This window comes from Tachyglossus aculeatus, chromosome 23 (genome assembly GCF_015852505.1).
Source record: "Tachyglossus aculeatus isolate mTacAcu1 chromosome 23, mTacAcu1.pri, whole genome shotgun sequence".
Classification (NCBI taxonomy): Eukaryota; Metazoa; Chordata; class Mammalia; order Monotremata; family Tachyglossidae; genus Tachyglossus; species Tachyglossus aculeatus.
Window position 1 is genome coordinate 1,002,118 of NC_052088.1, and position 21,410 is coordinate 1,023,527.

At 49.3% G+C, this 21,410-nt stretch overlaps 1 protein-coding gene across 5 annotated transcripts in view; it reads right to left on the minus strand.

Moving 5' to 3' along the window:
* SLC8A3 (solute carrier family 8 member A3) overlaps window positions 1-21,410 on the minus strand; it is a 169,055-nt gene that overhangs the window by 100,072 nt on the left and 47,573 nt on the right. For 4 of the 5 annotated variants that reach the window (XM_038765876.1, XM_038765875.1, XM_038765874.1 and 1 more), the window contains exon 2: window positions 13,963-15,793. In XM_038765876.1, coding sequence (XP_038621804.1) covers window positions 13,963-15,731 — 1,769 coding nt within the window. In that variant the 5' untranslated portion in view covers window positions 15,732-15,793. Of the gene's footprint in view, window positions 1-13,962; window positions 15,794-21,410 lie in introns of those variants that run through there. The other variant, XM_038765879.1, reaches the window with a different exon arrangement.

Sequence of the window (21,410 nt, forward strand, 5' to 3'; positions counted from 1 at the left end):
CCACGTTTCTCCATTGCTCAAGAAAGTCCAGTGGTTGCCCATCCACCCCTGCATCAAACAAAAACTCCTCATCACTGGCTTTAAAGCACTCCATCATCTTGCCCACTGCTACCTCACCTCGCTACTCTCCTACTACAACCCAGTCCACACGTTTCATTCCTCTAATGCTAACCTTCTCACTGTACCTCTATCTCGTCTACCTTGGCCACTGACCTCTCGCCCACATCCTGCCTCTGTCTCGGGACACCCTCCCTCCTCATATCAGACAAATAACTTCTCTACCCACCTTTAAAGCCTTATTGAAGGCACATTTCCTCCAAGAAGCCTTCCCTAAGCCTTCTTCTTCTCATCTCCTGCTCCCTTCCGCATCACCCTGACTTGCTCCCTTCATTCATCCTCCCTCCCAGCCCCACAGCACATATGTATATATCTGTTATTTATCTATTTATCTATTTATGTATATTAATGTCTGTCTCACCCTCTAGACTGTGAGTTCATTGTGGGCAGGGAATATGTGTTTGTTATTGTACTGTACTCTCCCAAGTGCTTAGTACAGTGCTTTGCGCAGAGTAAGTGCTCAACAAATACAACTGCATACGAATATGAATAAATTAGGTTCATTAGGATACTTCATGACAATCAGTCAATCAATTGTATTTATTGAGAGCTTACTGTGTGCACAGCACTGTACTAAGCACTTGGGAAGTACAAGTTGGCAACATATAGAGACGGTCCCTACCCAACAGTGGGCTCACAGTCTAGAAGGGGAAGACAGTACACCAGAGAAAGCCTCCTATAATGCCAGCGGTGTGTGTCAGAAATGGCCCTTGCACATACAGAGAAGCAGCATGGCTCAGCGGAAACAGCAAGGCTTTGGAGTCAAAGGTCATGGGTTCAAATCTCGGCTCCTCCAACTGTCAGCTGTGTGACTTTAGGCAAGTCACTTCACTTCTCTGTGCCTCTGCTATCTCAACTGTAAAATGGGGATTAAAACTGTGAGCCCCCTGTGGGACAACCTGATCACCTTGTAACCTCCCCAGAGCTTAGAACAGTGCTTTGCACATAGTAAGCGCTTAACAAATACCATTATTATTATTATATAGGACAGGCAATTGAGCCTGATACCCCACGTCTCAGACCCCATTCGGTGGAAGGCAGCCCAGGGATATCCCAACCTACAAAGCTTTACCGGGGGTGCGGCAGCAGAGGGAGGGAGGGGGGGAGGGGGATGGGGACAGTTGTCCCCATTACTTGGTCCACAACCAGTGTGTTCCCTTACAAGGACTCCTCTTCTAAGGTCTCTAGACTGTAAACTCATTTTTTTTTTATGATATTTGTTTAGCGTATAATATGTGACAGGAACTGTACTAAGCACTGGGGCAGATATAAACTAATCAGGTTGGACGCAGTCAAGGTCCCATAAGCAGCTCACAGTCTTAATCCCCATTTTGCAGATTAGATGAACGAGACACAGAGAAAAGGTTTTTTTTTTGTTTTGGTTTGGTTTTTTATGGTATTTGTGAAGCACTTACTACTTGTCAGACACTGTACTAAGCTCTGGGGTAGATACAAGCTAATCAGGTGGGATGTTGTCCACATCCCACAGGGGGCTCACAGTCTTAATCTCCATTTTACAGATGAGGTTATGAGGCACAGTTTGCCCAAGATCACAAAGCAGACGAGTGGCAGAGCCAGGATCTGAGCAGCAGAGCCATTGTGGGCAGGGAACATTTCTACCAACTCTGTTGTATCGTACATTCCCAAGCGCTGAGTGTTCAATAAGTAACATTGACTGACTGATTCCAAGTCATGGAACCTGGTGGCAGGTGGGAGCCTGGGACCTGAAGAGTAAAATACCAGGTGTGAAGGAGCCTGGGGCCTTATATAGATAGGCTGAAAACAGGAGCCTTCCTATTCCATGTGACAATAGCTCTCTCCTCGGGGAAGTCACAGGATTACAGAGTCTGGCTTTGACCAATCAGATGCCACTTTGAGCAGAGGGCCTACACCAATAATAATTGTGATATCTGTTAAGCACTTACTTTGTGTCAAGTATTATACTAAGTGCTGGAATAGATACAATTCAATGAGGTCAGACCCAATCCCTGTCCTATACAGGGCTCACGGTCTAAGGAAGTGGGAGACCAGGTACTGAATCCCCCATTTTGCAGATGAGGGAACTGAGACACAGAGAAGTTAAGTGACTTCCTTAAGGTCACACAGCAGGCAGAGGTGGAATTAGAACCCAGGTCCTCTTAATCCCAGGCCCATGCTCCTTCCATTAGGCCATTCTGCTTCTTCAGTGAGCATTAAATCAATGCATGGAAAGTTTTTCTAGAAGATGTTTTTGTGCTGACACATGTCAGCATTTAATTGTTCAAATAAATTGTGTTTTATTTGGGGGCCATATTTATATCACAATTTAATCATGCAGACTAATAATATTTATTGTATTTTTATTCAGTATAAAACATTTTTATTATTTGGGAACATTTTTTGGATCTCAGGTACACATGGATGTATTTTATATTTTTTATGGGAAACTATACCTGGTTTACCGCTCTTGGGATTAATGCTCTAATACTACTGTGACTTGACACCTGTCCACATGTTTTGTTTTGTTGTCTGTCTCCCCATTCTAGACTGTGAGCCCGTTGCTGGGTAAGGACCACCTCTATATGCTGCCAACTTGTACTTCCAAGGTGCTTAGTACAGTGCTCTGCACACAGTAAGTGCTCAATAAATATGATTGAATGAATGAATGAATAGTAACAGTAGTAGTAGTAGTAGTAGTAGAAATATTTATTAAGTGCTTCTTGTGTGCAGACCACTGTACTAAGTGCTGGGAAAGAATACACAGTTAGAAATTAAATATGGTCCCTGTCCCTCAGGGGATTCACAATCTAAAAATCTATTGTCATGGAACTAAATAATAGCAAAAACCAGGAGAGAGAGGTATAGATGTAAATTCAGCTGGACATTCAATTATTTATGCAGCTGTTTCATCCTAACTTAGGCTGCTACCTGCTTTTATTTCTTCTTTCCTTCGCTGTTTAAAAATAATCATAGTAATTGTATTTATTATAGGGCCTCCCATATGATAAGCATTGGGAGCAGATACGAGATAATCAAATCGGACATAATACTTTTCCCACATGCGGCTCAATTTATGGCTTCCTGCTCTCATGTGGAAGCTCCTTGAGGGTAGGGATCGTGACCATTGTAATTGGTGTTCTCTGCCAAGTGTTTAGTATAGTAGGCTCTCAGGAAGGTCCGTCATTTGATTAAGGTTTCTTATACACCATTCAGTGGTATTTATTGAGAGACTACTATGTGCTTACACTTGGGAGAGTATGATATAAAGAAAGTGGTAGGTACACTCCCTGCCCGCAGCAAGCTTACAGTCTAGAGGGGGAGACAGGCAGTAGTAGGCATAAATTCCAGATATGTAAATACGTGCTGTGGGCATGAGGATGGGGTGAATAAAGGGTCCAAATCCAAGTGTAAGGGCAACACAGAAAGGAGTAGGAGAAGTGGAAATGAGGGCCTAGTCAGGGAAGGCCTCCTGGAGGAGATGAGCCTTCGATAAGGCTTTGAAGAAGGGGAGAGTGATCATCTGTCGGATAAGATGAGAGAGGACGATCCAGGCCAGAGGCAGGACGTGGGCGAGTGGTTGGTGGGGAGACAGTCGAGATAGAGGTGCAGTGAGTTGGTTGCCATTAGAAGAGTGATGTGTGGGGGCTGGATCGGAGTAGGAGAGCAGTAAGGTGAGGTAGGAGAAAGGAGGTGATTGACTACTTAAAAGTCGATAGTAAGGAGTTTCTTTTTGATGATGATGATGCAGAGGTGGACAGGCAAATACAATGGAGGTTCTTGAGGACTGGGGAGACGTGAAGTGAACATTTTTGTTGATAAATGATCAGGGCAACAGAGTGAAGTATGCACTGGAGTGGGGAAAGGCAGGAGGCTAGGAAGTCAGCAAGTTGGCCGATGCAGTAATCAAGGCAGGATAGTATAAGTGTTCAGATTAACGTAGCAGCAGTTTGGATGAAGAGGAAAGGGTGGATTTTAGCGATGTTGTGAAGGTTGAACTGACAGGAGTCAGTGATAGATTGAATATGTGGGTGGAATGAGAGAGATGAGTCACGGATAATGCCAAGTAGGGACTTGTGAGATGCAGGAAGGGTGGTAGTGCTGTCTACAGTGACAGGAAAGGTAACGGGAGGACAGGGTTTGGATGGGAAGACAAGGAGTTTTCTTTTGGATATGTTAAGCTTGAGGTGTCAGCGAGCCATCCAAGTAGAGATTATCCTAAAGGCAGGAGGAATTGTGAGACTGTAGAGAGGGAGAGAGGTCAGAGATAGCTTTGGGAATCCTCCTTTATAAAAGATGGTAGTTGAAGCCATGGGAGTGAGTGAGTTCTTCAAGGGAGTGAGTGTACGTGGAGACTAAAAGAGGACTCAGAACTGATTCTTGAGGGACCCCCATAGTTATGGGGTGGGAGGTGAGGAGGAGCCCATGAAAGAGTCTGAGAATAAGCGGCCAGAGAGATGGGGGGAGAACCAGGAGAGGACAGTGTCAGTAAAGCCAAGGTTGGATAATGTTTCCAGAAGGGGGTGGTCACTGGTGTCAAAGGCACCTGAGAGGTCAAGGAAGATTAGGATGGAGTAGAGGTTGTTGGATTTAGCAAGAATGAGATCATCTATGACCTTTGAGAAGGCAGTTTCTATGAAGTGAAGGGGGCGGAAGACAGACTAGAGGGGGTCAAGGAGAGAAATTCTGGAGAGGAACTTGAGACTGAGTGTAGACAATTTGCTCAAGGAGTTTGGAGAGGAACGGTAGACGGGGTGATAATTGGAGGGAGCTGTGGGTTCAAGGGAAGGGCTTTTTTAGGATAAGGGAGACTTGACCATGTTTGAAAACAGTGGGGGAAAGGGCACTGGAGAGTAAACAGCCGCAGATAGTAGTCAGTGAGGGAAGAAGGGAGGCGGCAAGTGCTTAGTTAAGATGTGAAGGAATGGGGTTGAAGATGTGGGTGGATTTTGAGAGAAGGCAGGAAATTTCCTCTGGGGATACTACTTGGAAAAATGGAAGAGTTGATGAAGGGGCAAGAGGAAGGAGGGACTAGAGAGGTATAAGATCACACCCAGTGTTTTCTGTGCAGCCCTTTCTTATTGTATTTGTTAAGTACTACAGGGTGTCAAGCACTGTACTAACCACTGGGGTAAATACAATTTCATCAGGTCAGACACAGTTTCTGTCCCAAATGGAACTCACAGTCTCAGCAGGAGAGGGAACCGGCATTGGCTCCCCATTTTACAGTTGAGGAAACTGAGGCAAAGAGAAGTTAAGTGACTTGCCTAAGGTCATACAGCAGGCAAGTGGCAGAGCCGGGATTAGAACCCAGGTCTGTGCTCTTTCCACTAGGCCATGCTCTTCACCAGCAATCAGTCAGTGGTATATATTGAGCATTTATTATATGAAGAGCACTGTTCTAAGCACTTGGGAGAGTACTGTACAATAGAGTAAATAGAGAAGATCCCTGCCCATATGGAAACCAGAAGAAGGAGACTGCCAGATTCTCTTTTCTACCCAATACTCAACACTTCCTGGGTACCAGTCTCCACAAACAGAGCCTGGTAAAGATTTGAAGCAATTATCTCCACAATTCAGGGAAACATAAACTTTTTATACTACATATTCAAATAATTTCAGTTTCCTCATCTGCAAAATGGGAATAATAATCCTTGCCTTTCTCTACTTCACGGGGATGTTGAGAGGGCAAAAATAAACTAAGTGATGTAAAAATAAACGAACTACATAAAAATCCAGGTAGCAGTGTGGCTTACTGGATAAAGCATAGACCCAAGAGTCAAAAACAGCTGGATTCAAATCCCCACTCAGCCACTTGTCTGCTGTGTGACCTTGGACAGGTCCTTTCCCTTCTCTGGGCCTCAGTTACCTCATCTGTAAGCTAGGGATTGAGACTGTGAACCCCAGAGGGGGACAGGTACTGGGTCCAACCTGATTTGCCTGAATCCACCCCAGCGCCTAATACGGTGTCTGACACACGGTAAGTGCTTAACAAATACCACAATTACTATCATTATTATTATTAGAGGGATCTTGATCCCTGAGGGGTCAGGCAACCCTGACCCCCCAAGGGCAACTGAGGGGACTGTTGCAGGTCCAGCCCCACCGGGGTTCAAGATGGAGTTCTCAATATAGCCAGAAATCCACTATGGACACAGATGTATCCAGTTCTGAGGCCAGAGCCAGGCTGGATCTCTTCTCAGGACCACCGCTCCTCTGCGTAGGAGCAGAGAAGTTCAGGTCAGTCAGACTCCAGGCCCAGGAGGCTCAGCAAAACACAACCGGCGATTGTAGGGGGATGGGTGAGGGATCCCGGCTTCTCCGGTAAGGGCCGCCTGACCGCATGTCATCTGATGGACCACCTCATGGTGAGAATCCCCTGGCTTCCCCCGCCATTCCTAGAAAGTCATCAGGTTACAACTCCCCGGGGAAGAGAGGGGGTGCCTGCCTGCCTGCCAACCCCAGCTCCACCCCCACCCCAGTAAACAGTTGTCCCGCAGGGGAGGGGCAGAGGGAGGCCAGGGGGACATTCCATCATGGCTTTGGCACAGTCAGAGGGAGAGTTTCTGCTTTGCTATGGGAGCGCAGCCCGGACACAGACTTTCCAAAGGAGATGGGACCATGGCAGGCTACGTGAGTACGGAGGCAGCTGTCTTTTCTGATCTCAGTCTCCCATTACAGGGGGGACGCGGAAGCCAAAGTGGGGCAGCCCCCGGGAGCTCTTTCCGCCCACCCAAGCGGAGGCTGACCTGACCCTGGCCCAGAGTTGACCCTGATCTGGGCACGTTCTTCCAGAGCTAGAAGGGTCACTTTGTTTTCCCCACTTTCTAAAGGTAAGGAATCCCCAAAGGTGCTAGGGATCCTAAACAACCCTTAAACATCCAGCAGTTTAGGGGCTCCTCTCAGATCCCTGGAACTCACTTCACTAATCCATTTGATTTTGAGCTCCACTGGGAGTGGGAGCATTTACTGAGTGCCCACTTGGTAGTGTGCACTGTACTACTCACCTGAGAAGTTTCAGAATAAAGTGATCTGTTCCCTGTCCATGAGAAGCTTACAATCTAAAATCTTGTATGCCAGTCCTCTGCATAAATGTCAATAATCAAGCAAGCCTCTAGAAGAGGAAAAGATAAGGGAGACTTTATGAAGCGCCTCCCTGTCAGTCCCCACCCCAACAGCTGATCAAAATCCACCTGATCTAATCTTCAGAAATATTTTTGTTATGGTATTTATTATGGTATTTATTAAGCACTTACTACGTGCCATGCACCACACTAAGAGCTGGGGTGGATACAAGCAAATCAGGTTGGACACAGTCCCTCCCCAACGTGGGGCTCACAGCCTCAATCCCCATTTTACAGATGAGGGAAGTGAAGTGACTTGCCCGAGGTCACACAGCAGACAAGTGGCAGAGCCAGGCTTAGAACACATGACCTGACCTTCTGAATCCCAGGCCCAGGCTCTATCCACTATGCCATACAGTTTCTCTATCTTTGTTATGGTATTTTTAAGGGCTTATGATAAAAATAATAATAATAGTAATTAGGGTATTTATTAAGCACTTACTATGTGCCAGGCACTGTACTGAGTATACTGAGTGTACTGAGTGTTGGGGTAGATTGAAGCTTATCAGGCTGGACACAGTCCTCTTTCCACACAGCGCTCATAGACTTCATCCTTGTCTCACAGATGAGTGAACTGAGGCCCAGAAAAGTGAAGTGACTTGTTCAAGGTCACACAGAAAGCAAGTGGCAGAGCCAGGATTAGAGCCCAGGTCCTTCTGAATCCCAGGCCTGTGCCTTATCCATTAGGAGAGCCCTCTTCCAGACGAATCAATCAGTCAATCAACGGTACTTACTGACCACTTACTATGTGCAGGACACTGTACTAAGCACTTGGACAACTGCAATATCACAAAATTAGCAGATACACTTCCTCCTGGTATTTCATTCCCAGGCTAAGGTCCAAATTTCAACAGTTTTTTGGTTTATTAATGGTATTTATTAAGCACTTCCTATGGGCCAGGCACTGCGGTAGATACAAGCTAATCAGGATGAACATCCCCTGTCCCACACGGGGGTCACAGTTTTAATCCCCATTTTACCGATGAGGAAACTGAGGCCCACAGAAGTGAAGTGCCTTGCCCAAGATAACTCAGCAGACAAGTCACAGAGTCAGCATTAGAACCCAGGTCCTTCTGATTCAAGGCCCATCCTCTATCCACTACGCCACACTGCTTCTCTGGGATCTATTTTGATTGACAAAAAGGCCAGTGGAATTATTCAAATTGCTAACAAAGAGGGCTCGGTTCTCAGTAATCCCTGTCCTAAAGATGGGATCACACCACGTGATATTACCGTGGTGTAATGGATAGAGCACGGGCCTGGGAGTCAGAAGGTCATGGGTTATAATTCAGGCTCCTCCATGTGTAGCTGTGTGACCTTGGGCAAGTAAGTGACTTCACTTCTTTGGATCTCACTTACCTCATCTGTAAATTGGGGACTGAGACTGTGAGTCTCACGTGGGACAGGGATTGTGTCCAACCCGATTTGCTTGTATATACCTCAACACTTAGTTCAGTGCCTGGCACACAGTAAGCGCTTAACAAATACTACAATAATAATAATATTATTATTACCATTAGTCTTCAACAAAGCTCAACAGATGTGGCACCTTCCATCCCCACAGAGTGTTGCCCTATAATTGGGTTGCACCAGGATTTACAGGGGCCAAACTCTTTATCTCCACAAGGTAGGTATTGACCCAGATGCTCTTTCTGAGTGGTTTCTAGGCCTCCAAAACTCTTTATGGGCATGAAATGTGTCTACCAACTCTGTTATATCATACTCACCCAAACGGTTAGTACAGTGTTGTGCACATAGTAAGTGCTCAATAAGTACAATTGATTGATTGAACAAAGATGCCTTCAATGAATGCAACACACACAATGGATCCAGAAATCGCGAAAGATTTTTCCCAAAAAAACAATTTTCTAAATTTAATAATGATAATCAATCAATCAATCGTACTTACTGAGCGCTTATTGTGTGCAGAACACTGTACTAAGTGCTTGGGAAGTACAAGTTGGCAACATATAGAGATGGTCCCTACCCAACAGTGGGCTCACAGTCTAGAAGGCTCACAGTCTAGAAGATAATAATAATAGTTACAATAATTTTGGTATGTATTAGGAACTCACTTTATGCAAAACACTGGGGCAGATGCAAGATGATCAGATTGGACACAGTCCCTGTCCCACTTGGGGCTCACATTACAGGAAGGAGGGAGGATGGGTGTTTAATTCCCATTTTACAGAGGAAGAAACAAGGCCCAGTGAAGTGAAGTGACTTGCCCAAGGTCACACAGCAGGCAGGTGCATGCTGAGGAGAAGCTGAACCTGGTGGAAAGAGCATGGGGCTGGGAGTCTGAGGACCTGAGTTCTAATCTTGTCTGCCATGTGACCTGGAGCAAGTCACTTCACTTCTCCATGCCTCAGTTACCTCATTTGGAAAATGGGGATTCCATCCTACTCCCTCCTACATTGTACATTGCTCTTGAAGTGATCCAAGTCCTGTTGTAAATGGGCAGGCACTTTCAGACTCTTCCTAGGGCGCATCCCGTCTTATGCCTTTTTACCTCCATCACCAGCTGACCGCCCTGGTCAAGATCTCTGCAGGATGATTCACAACTCGGATCTGGTCAGGCCCGACTCCCTTTTTTCAGAGCTAACCCTGAGTCCCTTCCCCCTTCCCTCCCTGCTCCCCATGCTTTGTTCTCCAGTTGCAGTTGGGACGAATCCAGAGAGGGAAGGGGGAGGGAGGAAGTGGTCCCTGGCCATGCCAGCCTACAGGAGCCCCCACCCATCTCCCCCACCTACTCATCAACCCTGGTCTCCCCAGAGCCTCACCCTAATTCTCAAGCAAGGAAACTTTGACCTCAGGAGCCAAGAGAGGAAACCATCCAAAATGAAGAAGCTCCACGGCAGGGTCTCTCTCAGCAACTCAGTAGGAGGGGCGGTTTCTAGCATCCCCTCAGGATCTCCAGAGATAGGGAAAAAACGTTTTCGCCTCGACTCCCCTTTGAACCCCAAACTCTTCATTAGGTGAAGAGGCAGCAGCAATGAGAATTTTCTGGCTCTCTCATGTCATCTGGTTTCGTTTTCCGGGACTCAGGCCATGAGCAACCGACTCCAAGCACAGTGCTTCCATCTCCTAGGGGCTCAATCTCAGCAGTCTGTTGGGATGACCTGCCTTTCTCTCTGACCAGGGCTCCCTGCCACCCCACAGAAGCCTACAGCTTCCGGACCCAGCCGGCAGGGACCCTAGAAGGCCTCGATAGACAGGGTGGGTCTCTTTTTTCTGGAGCTTTGTGGGTGATCCTGCTTGGGGGAAAGAGACTAAACAAGATGGTGCCTCAGATCACTGGACTGAGGGGCTCTCTGAAGGGCGTGATACAGGTGTCCCCAGAATCCCCCTGGGTTTTGGGTGTCTGTTCTTGCCCATGTGACTGCAGACCCGGGTAGCGGCATCGCAGACTAATAATAGCAATGATAGTACTTGTTAAGCACTTACTATGTACCAAGCATTGGTCTCAATGCTGGGGTAGATACAAGTTAATCAGATTGGACACGGTCCCTGTCCCACATGGAGCTCCCAGTCTTAACCCCCATTTTACAGGTGAGGGACCCGCGGCCCAGAGGAGTTAAGTGACTCACCTAAGGTCACACAGCAAACACGTAGAGGAGCTGCAATTAGAACCCACGTCCTTCTGACTCCCAGGTCCATGCTCTATCCACTAAGCCACGTGGCAACCAACACTTGGACTGGACCCTGGCCAATTAGGTCTGGGGAGTTGATAGTCCTGTTTCTAATCTGCCCTCTGGGGAAACCGTGGTATTCAGAGTTCATCCTTTTTACTAAAACACAAAGGCTCTAACCTCCTGTCAGGCTCAGATGGGAGTGAGCTGGTCGGGGAGTAAAGCCTACCAGCTCAGGGATCAGGGAACAAGCTCAGGGCTACTGCTTTTTCTAGTAATAATAATGATTATTATTATAATGGTAGCCAAGCACTGCGTTAAGTGCTGAGATAGATGGAATACGACTGGACCCAGTCCCTGAACCAAATAGGGCTCGTATTCCAGAAGGGAGGGAGAACAGGTATTCCCCATTGTACAGATGAGGAAACTGAAGGCCAGAGCAGGTAAGTGACTTGCCCAAGGTAATACGGCAGGCAGTGACAAAGCCACTCCTGACTCTCAGTGTTTTGCTCTTTCCAATCAATTAATCAATGGTATTTTTTGAGCACTTTCTGTATGGAGAGCACCATACTGAGTGCTTAACACTGTACTACATGTGTCCAATTGGACCAAAATTCAGGCAAAATCTGGATTCTTTTTTTTTTGGTGTTTATTAAGCGCTTACTATGTGCCAGGCACTGAACTAAGCAGTGGGGTAGATACTTGGACACAGTCCATGTTCCACATGGGGCTCAAAGTCAGTCCCCATTTTACACCTGAGCTTCACTTCACTTCAAGTGGCAAGTGGAAGACAAGTGGAGGAGCCAGAATTAGAACCCAGGTCCTTCTGACTCTCAGACCCTTGCTCTCTCCACTGGGCCACAAAATTCCCTGAGGCAAATGAAAGGACAGGGAGGCATGGGCTGTCATGGGAGCACATAAGGACATTTGAGCATTCTTCTCCCCCAAGGCAGAGGGATGAGGGAAGAGTAAAGTTACCTAGTGGCAGTTCGTGTCCCAACTCTGACCCTGACCTGCTATGAGATTGGGGGACAGTCCTTAAATCTCTTTGCACCTCAGTTGCCTCATCTGTAAAATGGAGAGATCGGTAATACTCCTGGTATTTGCAAAGTGCTTACTCGGTGCCAAGCACAGAATTAAGCAATGAGGTAGATACAATATAAGCAGATTGGATAGAGTCCCACATGAAGCTCACCCTCTTAAGGGGGAGTGAGATGAGGTATTTCACCCCCATTTCCCAGGTGGGGAAACTGAGGCCCAGACAAGTTAAGTAAGTGACTTGCCCACGGTCACCCAGTGGGCAAGCAGGAGAGGACCCAGGCCTCCTGACTCCCAGGACTGTAATCTTTCCACTAGGCCACACTTCACAGGAATATCGTGATGCTGGAAATGGGTAATTAATTGGAAGGCACTCTGGGAAAACAATGGGGAGATCCAGCATGGCCTAATGGATACAGAACAAGCCTAGGAGTCAGAGGACCTGGGTTCTAATCCTGACTGTGCCACTTGTCTGCTGGGTGAACTTGGGAAAGTCATTTCACTTCTCTGAGCCTCAGTTACCTCATCTGTAAAATGAGGACTAAGACTGAGAGCCCCATGTGGAACATGGACTGTGTCCAACCTGATTAGCTCGTAACTACCCCAGTGCTTAGTACAGTTTCCTGGCACATAGTAAGCACTTAACAAATACCTTAAAAAAAACTGTCTGACAAAACTGGGATTAATCAAGGAAAATGTCAAGTCATGCTGGGAAAACATAGCTTTTCTCTTTTTTCTCTTGGTGGCCGCTGCCGAAAAGAGGGGAGAGTACACAGGCCTGATGGGCAAGTTGCGTGAAGCAGTGTTGAGGTTCTCTCTGTCACTACCAGGGAAGCTAGGTCTATCAAGGACACCTTGACAAGCCACCATTAAAGTTGGCTTTACTACGGGAGGATGAGGGGTAACATCTGCTTCAGTCAACCTGCCGGGTCCCTAAAATGTCATTGTTTAGGAGAGTTTGTTTCCTGGTTCTCTCTCTTGGCTCATTCTGTTCTTTAGGTCTACCATCTATTCCTTTCAACACTTCTCATTGGTCTTCCCCACCCACTTGTGATGGAACGAGGCCAGGGGCCTGAGGGTGGAAAGCTCAGAGCAAAGTTTGGAAGGCATCAAGAGAAGCAGTGTGGCCTGGCGGAGAGGGCCCGGGCCGGGGAGTCAGAAGCACCGGGGTTCTGATCCCAGCTCCACCACTTGTCTCTTGTGTGACCCTGGGCAAGTCACTTCACTTCTCGGGGCCTCAGTTATCTCATCTGTAAAATGGGGATGAAGACCGTGAGTCCCATGAGGGACACGGATGGGCTTGTATCTGACCCAGCCGCTTAGTACGATGTCTGGCACATGGTAAGCGCTTAGCAAAATACCATGAAAAAAGAACAAAAATCAAGTCCTCTTTCCCAGGGGTGTTTTGCCTGGAGGAAAGGCCCTGAGGGAAAGGTGACTTTAAAGGGAGGACTCTTGGACTGTGGGAGGAGATGGTCTCAATAGAAGAAGGCCGATCCTGGGATTTCTCAGAAGCCTCTCCGGAGCCAAGACCAGAGTCCCTGAGAGGTATACTCAAGCAGTGCCTACCCTGAGCCCTGAACTCCACGCCCCTAGGCCCGCTGTGCCAGACACAAAACAAAGGGGCCCGGTGGCAACCGGAAAGACCTGGAACTAGCCTGGGTCTCCTCTGGTCACTGTCCTGGCGGGGGCCTCAATCTACAACGGAGCCCCCCACTCTTACAGGGGCGCTTGAACTCGGCTGTCTCTGGGGCGTCCTTCCATTTGGCCTGAGGGCACTCCCAAAGTCTGCCTCTCTCCCACCCCGACACACCCTTCCCCTCTTCCGCCCCCTGAATTTGGCCTGGGCTGGAGATGCTGACTCCGGTAGACCCTGCTGTGGGGTTTCCTGCTTAGGAGGAGGCTTAGATGGGGGAGACGGACAGACAGACAGACGGATAGACAGACGGAAAGTGAGCCGGGAGGCGGAACCGGGAGGCGGAATTGGCCCAGAGCTGGTGGACCACTCCCCACGGAATGTCGGAAGTCCACTGGGGCCCGGGGAATGGGCGGAGGAGAGGGGAAAGGTCACTTACACGGTTTCATCATTCTTGAACTCCAGCTCTCCATAGGTGTCTTCGAAGTCCTGGCCGCCGCCCTTGGCCGAGCCCTCCAGCGTCCTAAAGGGGACTAGGACCGTTCCCCGGGCACCTGAGGTGCGGAGGACCTGGACGTCCATGATGCCGACGCTCTCGCTGACGCGGACTAGGTCGCGCTCGAAGGTGAAGATGCCGGCATGGTCATCATCCAGGATGGTGACGGTGGCCATGCAGGGGGAGGCCAGGGCGGCCCGCGGAGCCGGGGGTGGGCCATCCCCCAGGGGCTCCTCGGCCAGGCGGACGTTGCTGAGCCTGACGAAGAAGTGCTCATCCTCCTCGAAGATGTCGTCGTCGATGATGCCCACAGAGAACTCCTTGCGCGTCTCCCCGGGCTTCAGGACCACTGTGCCTTCGGTGAACTCGTAGTCGGCCCCGGCATTGGCCGAGCCATCCTCGGTCTTGTAGTCCACGTACAGGGTCTCAGAGGGGTCGCCCCCGCGCCGGACGACAGTCAGGAGCACGGCTCCGCAGTTCTCCAGGCACTGGTAGGAGCACGGGTCGAAGAAGACCTTGGAGACCTTGGGGTCCTCGGGCTCCTCGGGGCGCACCTCACTCAGCCCGGAGGCCTTCTTGGCCTGCTCGGCTGCGTGCTTCTTCAGGACGTTCCCAGCCCCGGTCATCAGCCGGGTGGCCTGGATGCGGTAGAAGGCCCGGCTCTTCTGCTGGTGGGACAAGGCATGGTAGTTGGCCAGCTCCACCAGCTGGTCTAGGTCCTTGTCCGGGTGCTTCTGCTTCAGGTCCTTGAGGATGTGGATCATCTCCCGGCGAGACCGGTCCGCCTCCCGGCCGTCAATGGGGCCCGGGCTCCCGCCCGGGAAGTGAGCATCATTGGCCACCTTGCCGTCCATCTCGATACCCTTGGGGGGGCCGCCCTCCGTCTCAATGACGATGCCCCGGTGCTTGTCCGCCCGGTACCTCTTGGGTGCGTACTTGGGGAAGAGGAGCCGGCGGTCGGCCGCCCAGGCCAGCAGGACGCAGACAGGGAAGAAGAACAGGGTGAGCAGGCCCTCCCACACCTGGACCACCCCCGGCGAGAAGACGGCCAGGATCATGTAGAGCCACACGTAGGCGAAGACGCTCCAGGCGGCCGTAACAAAGAAGACCCGCAGGTGCTTGATCCTCCGGGCCTCCCCCTCAGGGATCACGTAGACGCAGATGCCCACGATGACGAACATGTTGAAGGCGGCGCTGCCCACGATGGTGGACGGGCCCAGGTCACCGGCCGCGAACCCGTGGCCGCACACCTCGATCAGGGAAAGGAGGATCTCTGGGGCCGAGGAACCCAGGGCCATCAGGGTCAGGTTGGAGACCGTCTCGTTCCACACGCGGATGGTGGCCGTGCCGGTCTCCCCGTTGGGCTTCCGGACGGTCACCTCCCTCTCCTGGGATGTGATGACCTCGATGGAGGCCATGAAGCGGTCCGCAATGATGGAGACCCCAAGGAACATGTAGATCAGGGCCACGAAGTACACGATGACCCGGGCGATTTTGTCGCCCAGGGACGGGTTCTCCGGGTACCAGATGGGCAGGATGACGCCCTCCTTGCAGTCCGAGGTCCCCGAGCAGGACTCATTGGCTGGCCCCGGGCGGGCCCCAGCCGCGGGGGCCCCGGCCTCCGCCCACAGCCCGTCCGAGAAGAGCGCCGCCGTGAGCAGGCCGCAGCGGAGCAGGGCGGAGGCGAGGGGCCGCAGCCCGGACCGCGCCATGCACGAAGCTGAGCGGCCGGCTCCCGCCGTGCCTGGGGCGGGTCCTCCAGCCGGCCAGGCACCTGCAACAGATGGGACACGAATAAGACAGGGAGACGGGTCAGACGGGCCAGGGAATGCCCCGCCCCACCGACCAAGCGCGCGAACCCACGGGGGGACCGCCTCCCTCGGACGCTGGGAGCGATGGCCAGTTGGGGGGGTGGGGAGCGATGGCAGTCGCCCCGCGGCTGGGAGAGGGCCCCAAGTCTTCCCTGGCAGTGAAGTTCCACCCCCAACTTCCCTCAGGACCCTCACCACCGCCCCAACCCCCCCAACCCGGTCCTGCCCCCAACTCCATGTTAGGCCAGGCCTGTCTTCCAGTACCCTCTGCTCTCGGACCCTTGGGAATCCTGAGAAGCAGCCAGAGCAGAGGCCCGGCCCATCCACGCCCACTCCGGAGTGGCCGGTGGAAAGAGCACAGGGCAGGATGGCAGGTCTAGAGAAGCAGCATAGCCTAATGGACAGAGCACGGGCCTGGGAGTCAGAAGGACCTGGGTTCCTATCCAGGCTCTGCTACTTGCCTCCTGTAAGATCCAGTGCTTAGAACAATGCTTGGCACATAGTAAGCGCTTAACAAGTACCATCATTATTATCATTATCATTGAGGACAAGGAATGTGTCTGTTATATTGTTATACTATATTCTCCCAAGCGCATAGTACAGTGCTCTGCACACAGTAAGCGCTCAATAAAAATGATTCAATAAATGAATGAAGTGGGACCTTGGACAAGTTACTTCACTTCACTGAGCCTCAGTTCCTCATCTGTAAAATGGGGGGACAAAGACTGTGAGCCCCATGTGGAAAAGGGACTATGCGGCACATAGTAAGCACTTAATACCAATAAATAAATAAATAAATAAATATTATATATATATGTATGTATGTATATATATATATATATGTATATATATGTATATATGTAAATATATGTGGGATTATGACCTGTGAGCCCTATGTGCGACCGGGACTATGTTCAACCCAATTATGTTGTATCTACCCCAGCGCTTAGAACAGTGTCTGACACATAATGAGTGCTTAACAAATATTATTATTAGTACTATTACGGCAGAGGACCTGGCTTCTAATCCCTGCTCAGTTGCTTCCCTGCTGTGTGACCTGGGGTCAGTCACCTTGCTTCTTTGTGCCATAGATTCATCACCTGTAAAATGGGGATTCTATACTTGATCTCCCCCACTACTCCTCAGACTATGAGCCCTTTTTCTTTTATCGACCCTAGTCCATGACAAATGGTAAGCTTTTAATATTTTCCATTATTATTATACGATGAGACGGGACCTCTTTCTGACCTGATTCAGAAGCAGCAAGCTCTAAACAATTTCCATGATCATTATAGTAATAATTGTGGTATTTGTTGAGCACTTATTATAGGCCAAGCACCTTACTAAGTGCTAGGGTCCATATAATAATAATAATAATAATAATAATGGTATTTGTTAAGCGCTTACTACGTGCCAAGCACTGTTCTATGACCTGGGGTAGATACAAGGTAATCAGATTGTTCCATTTGGGGCTCACAATCTTAATCCCCATTTTACAGATGAAGTAAATGAGGCACAGGGAAGTTAAGTGACTTGCCCAAAGTCATACTGCTGACAAGTGGCGAAGCCAGGATTAGAACCTACGATCTCTGACTCCCAAGCCTGTGCTCTTTCCACTAAGCCACAAAGGTCTCATCCGGGACTTACAAGTAGGAGGGAGAACAGTTACTGAATCTCCATTTTGCAGATGAGGTAACTGAGGCACAGAGGAGTGAAGTGACTTACCCAAGGTCACAAAGAAGTAAGTGGCAGAGCCAACATTAGAACCCAGGTCCTCCTAACTCCTAGGCCCATGCTCTTTCCACTGAACCAAACTGCTTTCTACATATAGCAGGGAAGCAGCACGGTCTAGTGGCTCAAACATGGGTCTGGGAGCTAGAATGATGGTGATGATGATGTTGATGATGATGATGATGATGGTATTTGTTAAGCACTTACTATGTGCCAAGCACTGCTCTAAGGACTGGGGGAGATGCAAGGTAATCAGGTTGTCCCATGTAGGGCTCACAGTCTTTAATCCCCATTTTACAAATGAGGTAACTGAGGCACAGAGAAGTTAAGTAATTTGCCCAGAGTCACACAGCTGAGAAGTGGTGGAGCCGGGATTAGAACTCACAACCTCTGACCCCTATGCCTGTGCTCTTTCTACTGAGCCACGCTGCTTCTCAAAGGACATGGGTTCTAATTCCGGCTCCACCTCACCTCATGTCTGTTGTGTGAACTTGGGCAAGCCACTTAACTTCTCTGGGCCTCAATTAGTTCATCTGTAAAATGGGGATTAAGAGTGTGAGCCCTGTGTGGGAAAGGGGCTGTGTCCCACATGATCAGCTTGATCTACCCCAGCACTTGGATCAGTACTTGGCACATACAAATTCCATAATTATTCATTATTATTATTATTGCCGCAGGGGCCCTGGTTTTAGTATCCCACCGCCCTCCCTCTCTGTTTAGTTCTCCAGGTTTCCTGGGGCTCAGCAGCTGAAAATCCACCTCTGCCATCCCCTCCCTGCCTCCACTCTTGCCCGCTGACCACCAGGGAAGCAATAAGCTAAGTCAATCGTCTCTGGTGTCCCGAACTTCTTCGGCTGGCCAGCCGGGCTTCCCAGACACCCCATTTCATGGATGGGCAAACTGTGGCCTCAAAAGAGATGGAAGAGTCATGGGTCAAAGCAGCTGGAAAAGCTGGGATTCCAAGTCTCCAGCCCCAACCTCTCTTCCCACTGCCCAGCTTGCTCTGCTTCTCCCAACTGGAGCCTGGCTTAGTGGCAGATCAGACATTTTAGCCAGCAAATTCCCAGGAAGAAATGACTCTAGTAGCCAAATACTCAATAGCTCTTGGCCTCCTGGATCCCCAAACCCTCATTAAATACCTAAGGCAGCAATCAACAAACAATAAAACCTTCCTAACATATTTCTCGTTATCACATCTCAGAGAAGCAGCATGGCTCAGTGGCTAGAGCCCAGGCTTCGGACTCAGAGGTCATGGGTTCTAATCCCGGCTCTTCCACTTGTCTGCTGTGTGACCTTGGGCAAGCCACTTCATTTCTCTGTGTCTCAGTTACCTCATCTGTAAAATGGGGGTGAAGCCTGTGAGCCCCACATGAGACACCCTGATTACCTTGTATCAACCCAAGCACTTAGAACAGTGCTTGACACATAGTAAGCACTTAACAAATGCCATCATCACTGTTATTATTATCTCCCCAAGTGCCAGAGTTCTATTCTCTTAGCTGTCTGAAAGATAGGATAATGTGGGGCGCCCTGATGTGTCCCAAGCACAGAAACTGAGGTTCCTTTTTCTTCTCTTTTCTTTTCTTTCTTTCTATGGTATCGGTTAAGAGGTTTCTTGGGACTAAGCATTGCACCAAGAATCTGGGTAGACACAGTCCCTGTCGCCCCGTGGGGCTCGCTGTCTAAGTAGGAGGAGGGAGAACAGGTACTGAATCCCCATTTTACAGATGCGGTAACTGAGGCCTGGGTCCTCAGTGTTCAGACCCGAACCCCCTCCCCCAAGGAGCTCAAACTGCCCTGCTCTCTGTATTTCCTATCCTTCTGCCCCCGCTCCCCTACAATAATAATGATAATAATGATGGTATTTGTTAAGCGCTTACTATGTGCAAAGCACTGTTCTAAGCGCTGGGAGGATACAAGGTGATCAGGTTGTCCCATGTGGGGCTCACAGTCTTAATCCCCATTTTACAGATGAGGGAACTGAGGCCCAGAAAAGTTAACTGACTTGCCCAAAGTCACACAGCTGACAATTTGCAGAGCGGGGATTTGAACCCATGACCTCTGACTCCAAAGCCCGGGCTCTTTCCACTGAGCCACGCTGCTTTTCTAAAACTGTCCAGTGGCCCAATGTACCTCCCTAAGGAAAGCTAAGGTGTCTCAAAAGGGGACCAACCTCTCATCTGCCCCCACCCAAAGGCAAATTGAGCTGATGGGGCCAGTTTCTCCTCAGCTCAGCTGGCACCCAGAGGCCTGTGCTCATTCCGGGATCACTGGAGACCAGAGCACAGCCTTCCATGCCCCCAGGGTTAAGGCTTAGGAGGGTTCTGCCTCCGGCCAAGCTTCTGTGCCTGGCTCAGCACCCTGCTGGGACTAAAAATAGTAATCATGAGGATTATGGTACTTGTTAAGTGCTTACTATATGCCAAGCACTGTTCTAAGCACTGGGGTAGATACAAGTTAAGCAGGTTGGACCCAGTCCCTGTCCCACATGGAGCTCCCACTGTTATCCCCATTTTACAGACGAAGTAACTGAGGCACAGTTTAGTGAAGTGACTTGCCCAAGGTCACATGGAAGGCATGTGGCAGAGTCAAGATTAGAACACAGGTCCTTCTGATTCCTGAACCCGTGGTCTATCCACTAAGCCGTGCTACTTCTCCATACTATTGCTTCTGCTTCTCAGATTAGCTCTGAGCAGGTCACCTCACCCAATGTCTGGGTCTTCTTCCTCTCCTATACACTTACTGACTGCAGAACACTGCACTGGCTGCATATAACGTGCAGAGCACTGTACTGGACACTTACTGAGTATAGAACATTGCACTGGCTGCATACTAGGTGCAGAGTACTACACTGAACACCTATTGGGTGCAGAATATTTCATTGGCTGTGTACTAGGTGCAGAGCACTGTACTGGACATCTATTAATAATAATACTAATGGCATTTATTAAGTGTTTACTATGTGCAAAGCACTGTTCTAAGCGCTGGGGAGGTTACAAGGTGATCAGGTTGTCCCACAGGGGGCTCACAGTCTTAATCCTTATTTTACAGATGAGGTAACTGAGGCACAGAGAAGTTATGTGACTTGCCCAAAGTAATACAGCTGACAATTGGCAGAGCCAGGATTTGAACCCATGACCTCTGACTCCAAAGCCCGTGCTCTTTCCACTGGGCCACACTACTTCTCTAATTTATTGGATGCAGATTCTTTCACTGGCTGCATATTAGGTGCAGGGCACTATACTGGACACCTACTGGGTGTAAGGCATTGTGCTGGCTGCAGACTAGGTGCAGACCACTGTATTGGACACCTACTGGGTGCAGAACATTGCACTGGCTGCATATTAAGGGCAGAGCACTGTATTGTGCAACCTCAGAGAACTGTTTCAGGTGCTTGGGAATGTCCAATAGACACAAAAGTCCCTGCCCTCAAGGAGCTGAACAATCAATCATATTTATTGAGGGCTTACTGGGTGCAGAGCACTGTACTTGGAAGAGTAATAATAATAATAATGGCATTTGTTAAGCACTTACAATGTGCAAAGCACTGTTTTAAGTGCTGGGGAGGATACAAGGTGATCAGGTTGTCCCATGTGGGGCTCACAGTCTTAATCCCCATTTTACAGATGAGGTAACTGAGGCACAGAGAAGTTAAGTGACTTGCCCAAGGTCACACAGCTGACAGTTGGCAGAGCCGGGATTTGAACCCATGACCAGTACAGAGTACAACAGAACAGCCTTGGTAGACATGTTTCCTGCCCACAACAAACTTACACTCTAGAGGGGGAGACAGATATTAACATATATAAATAATTGTAGATATATAGCTTATGATCTAAAGCAGGACAG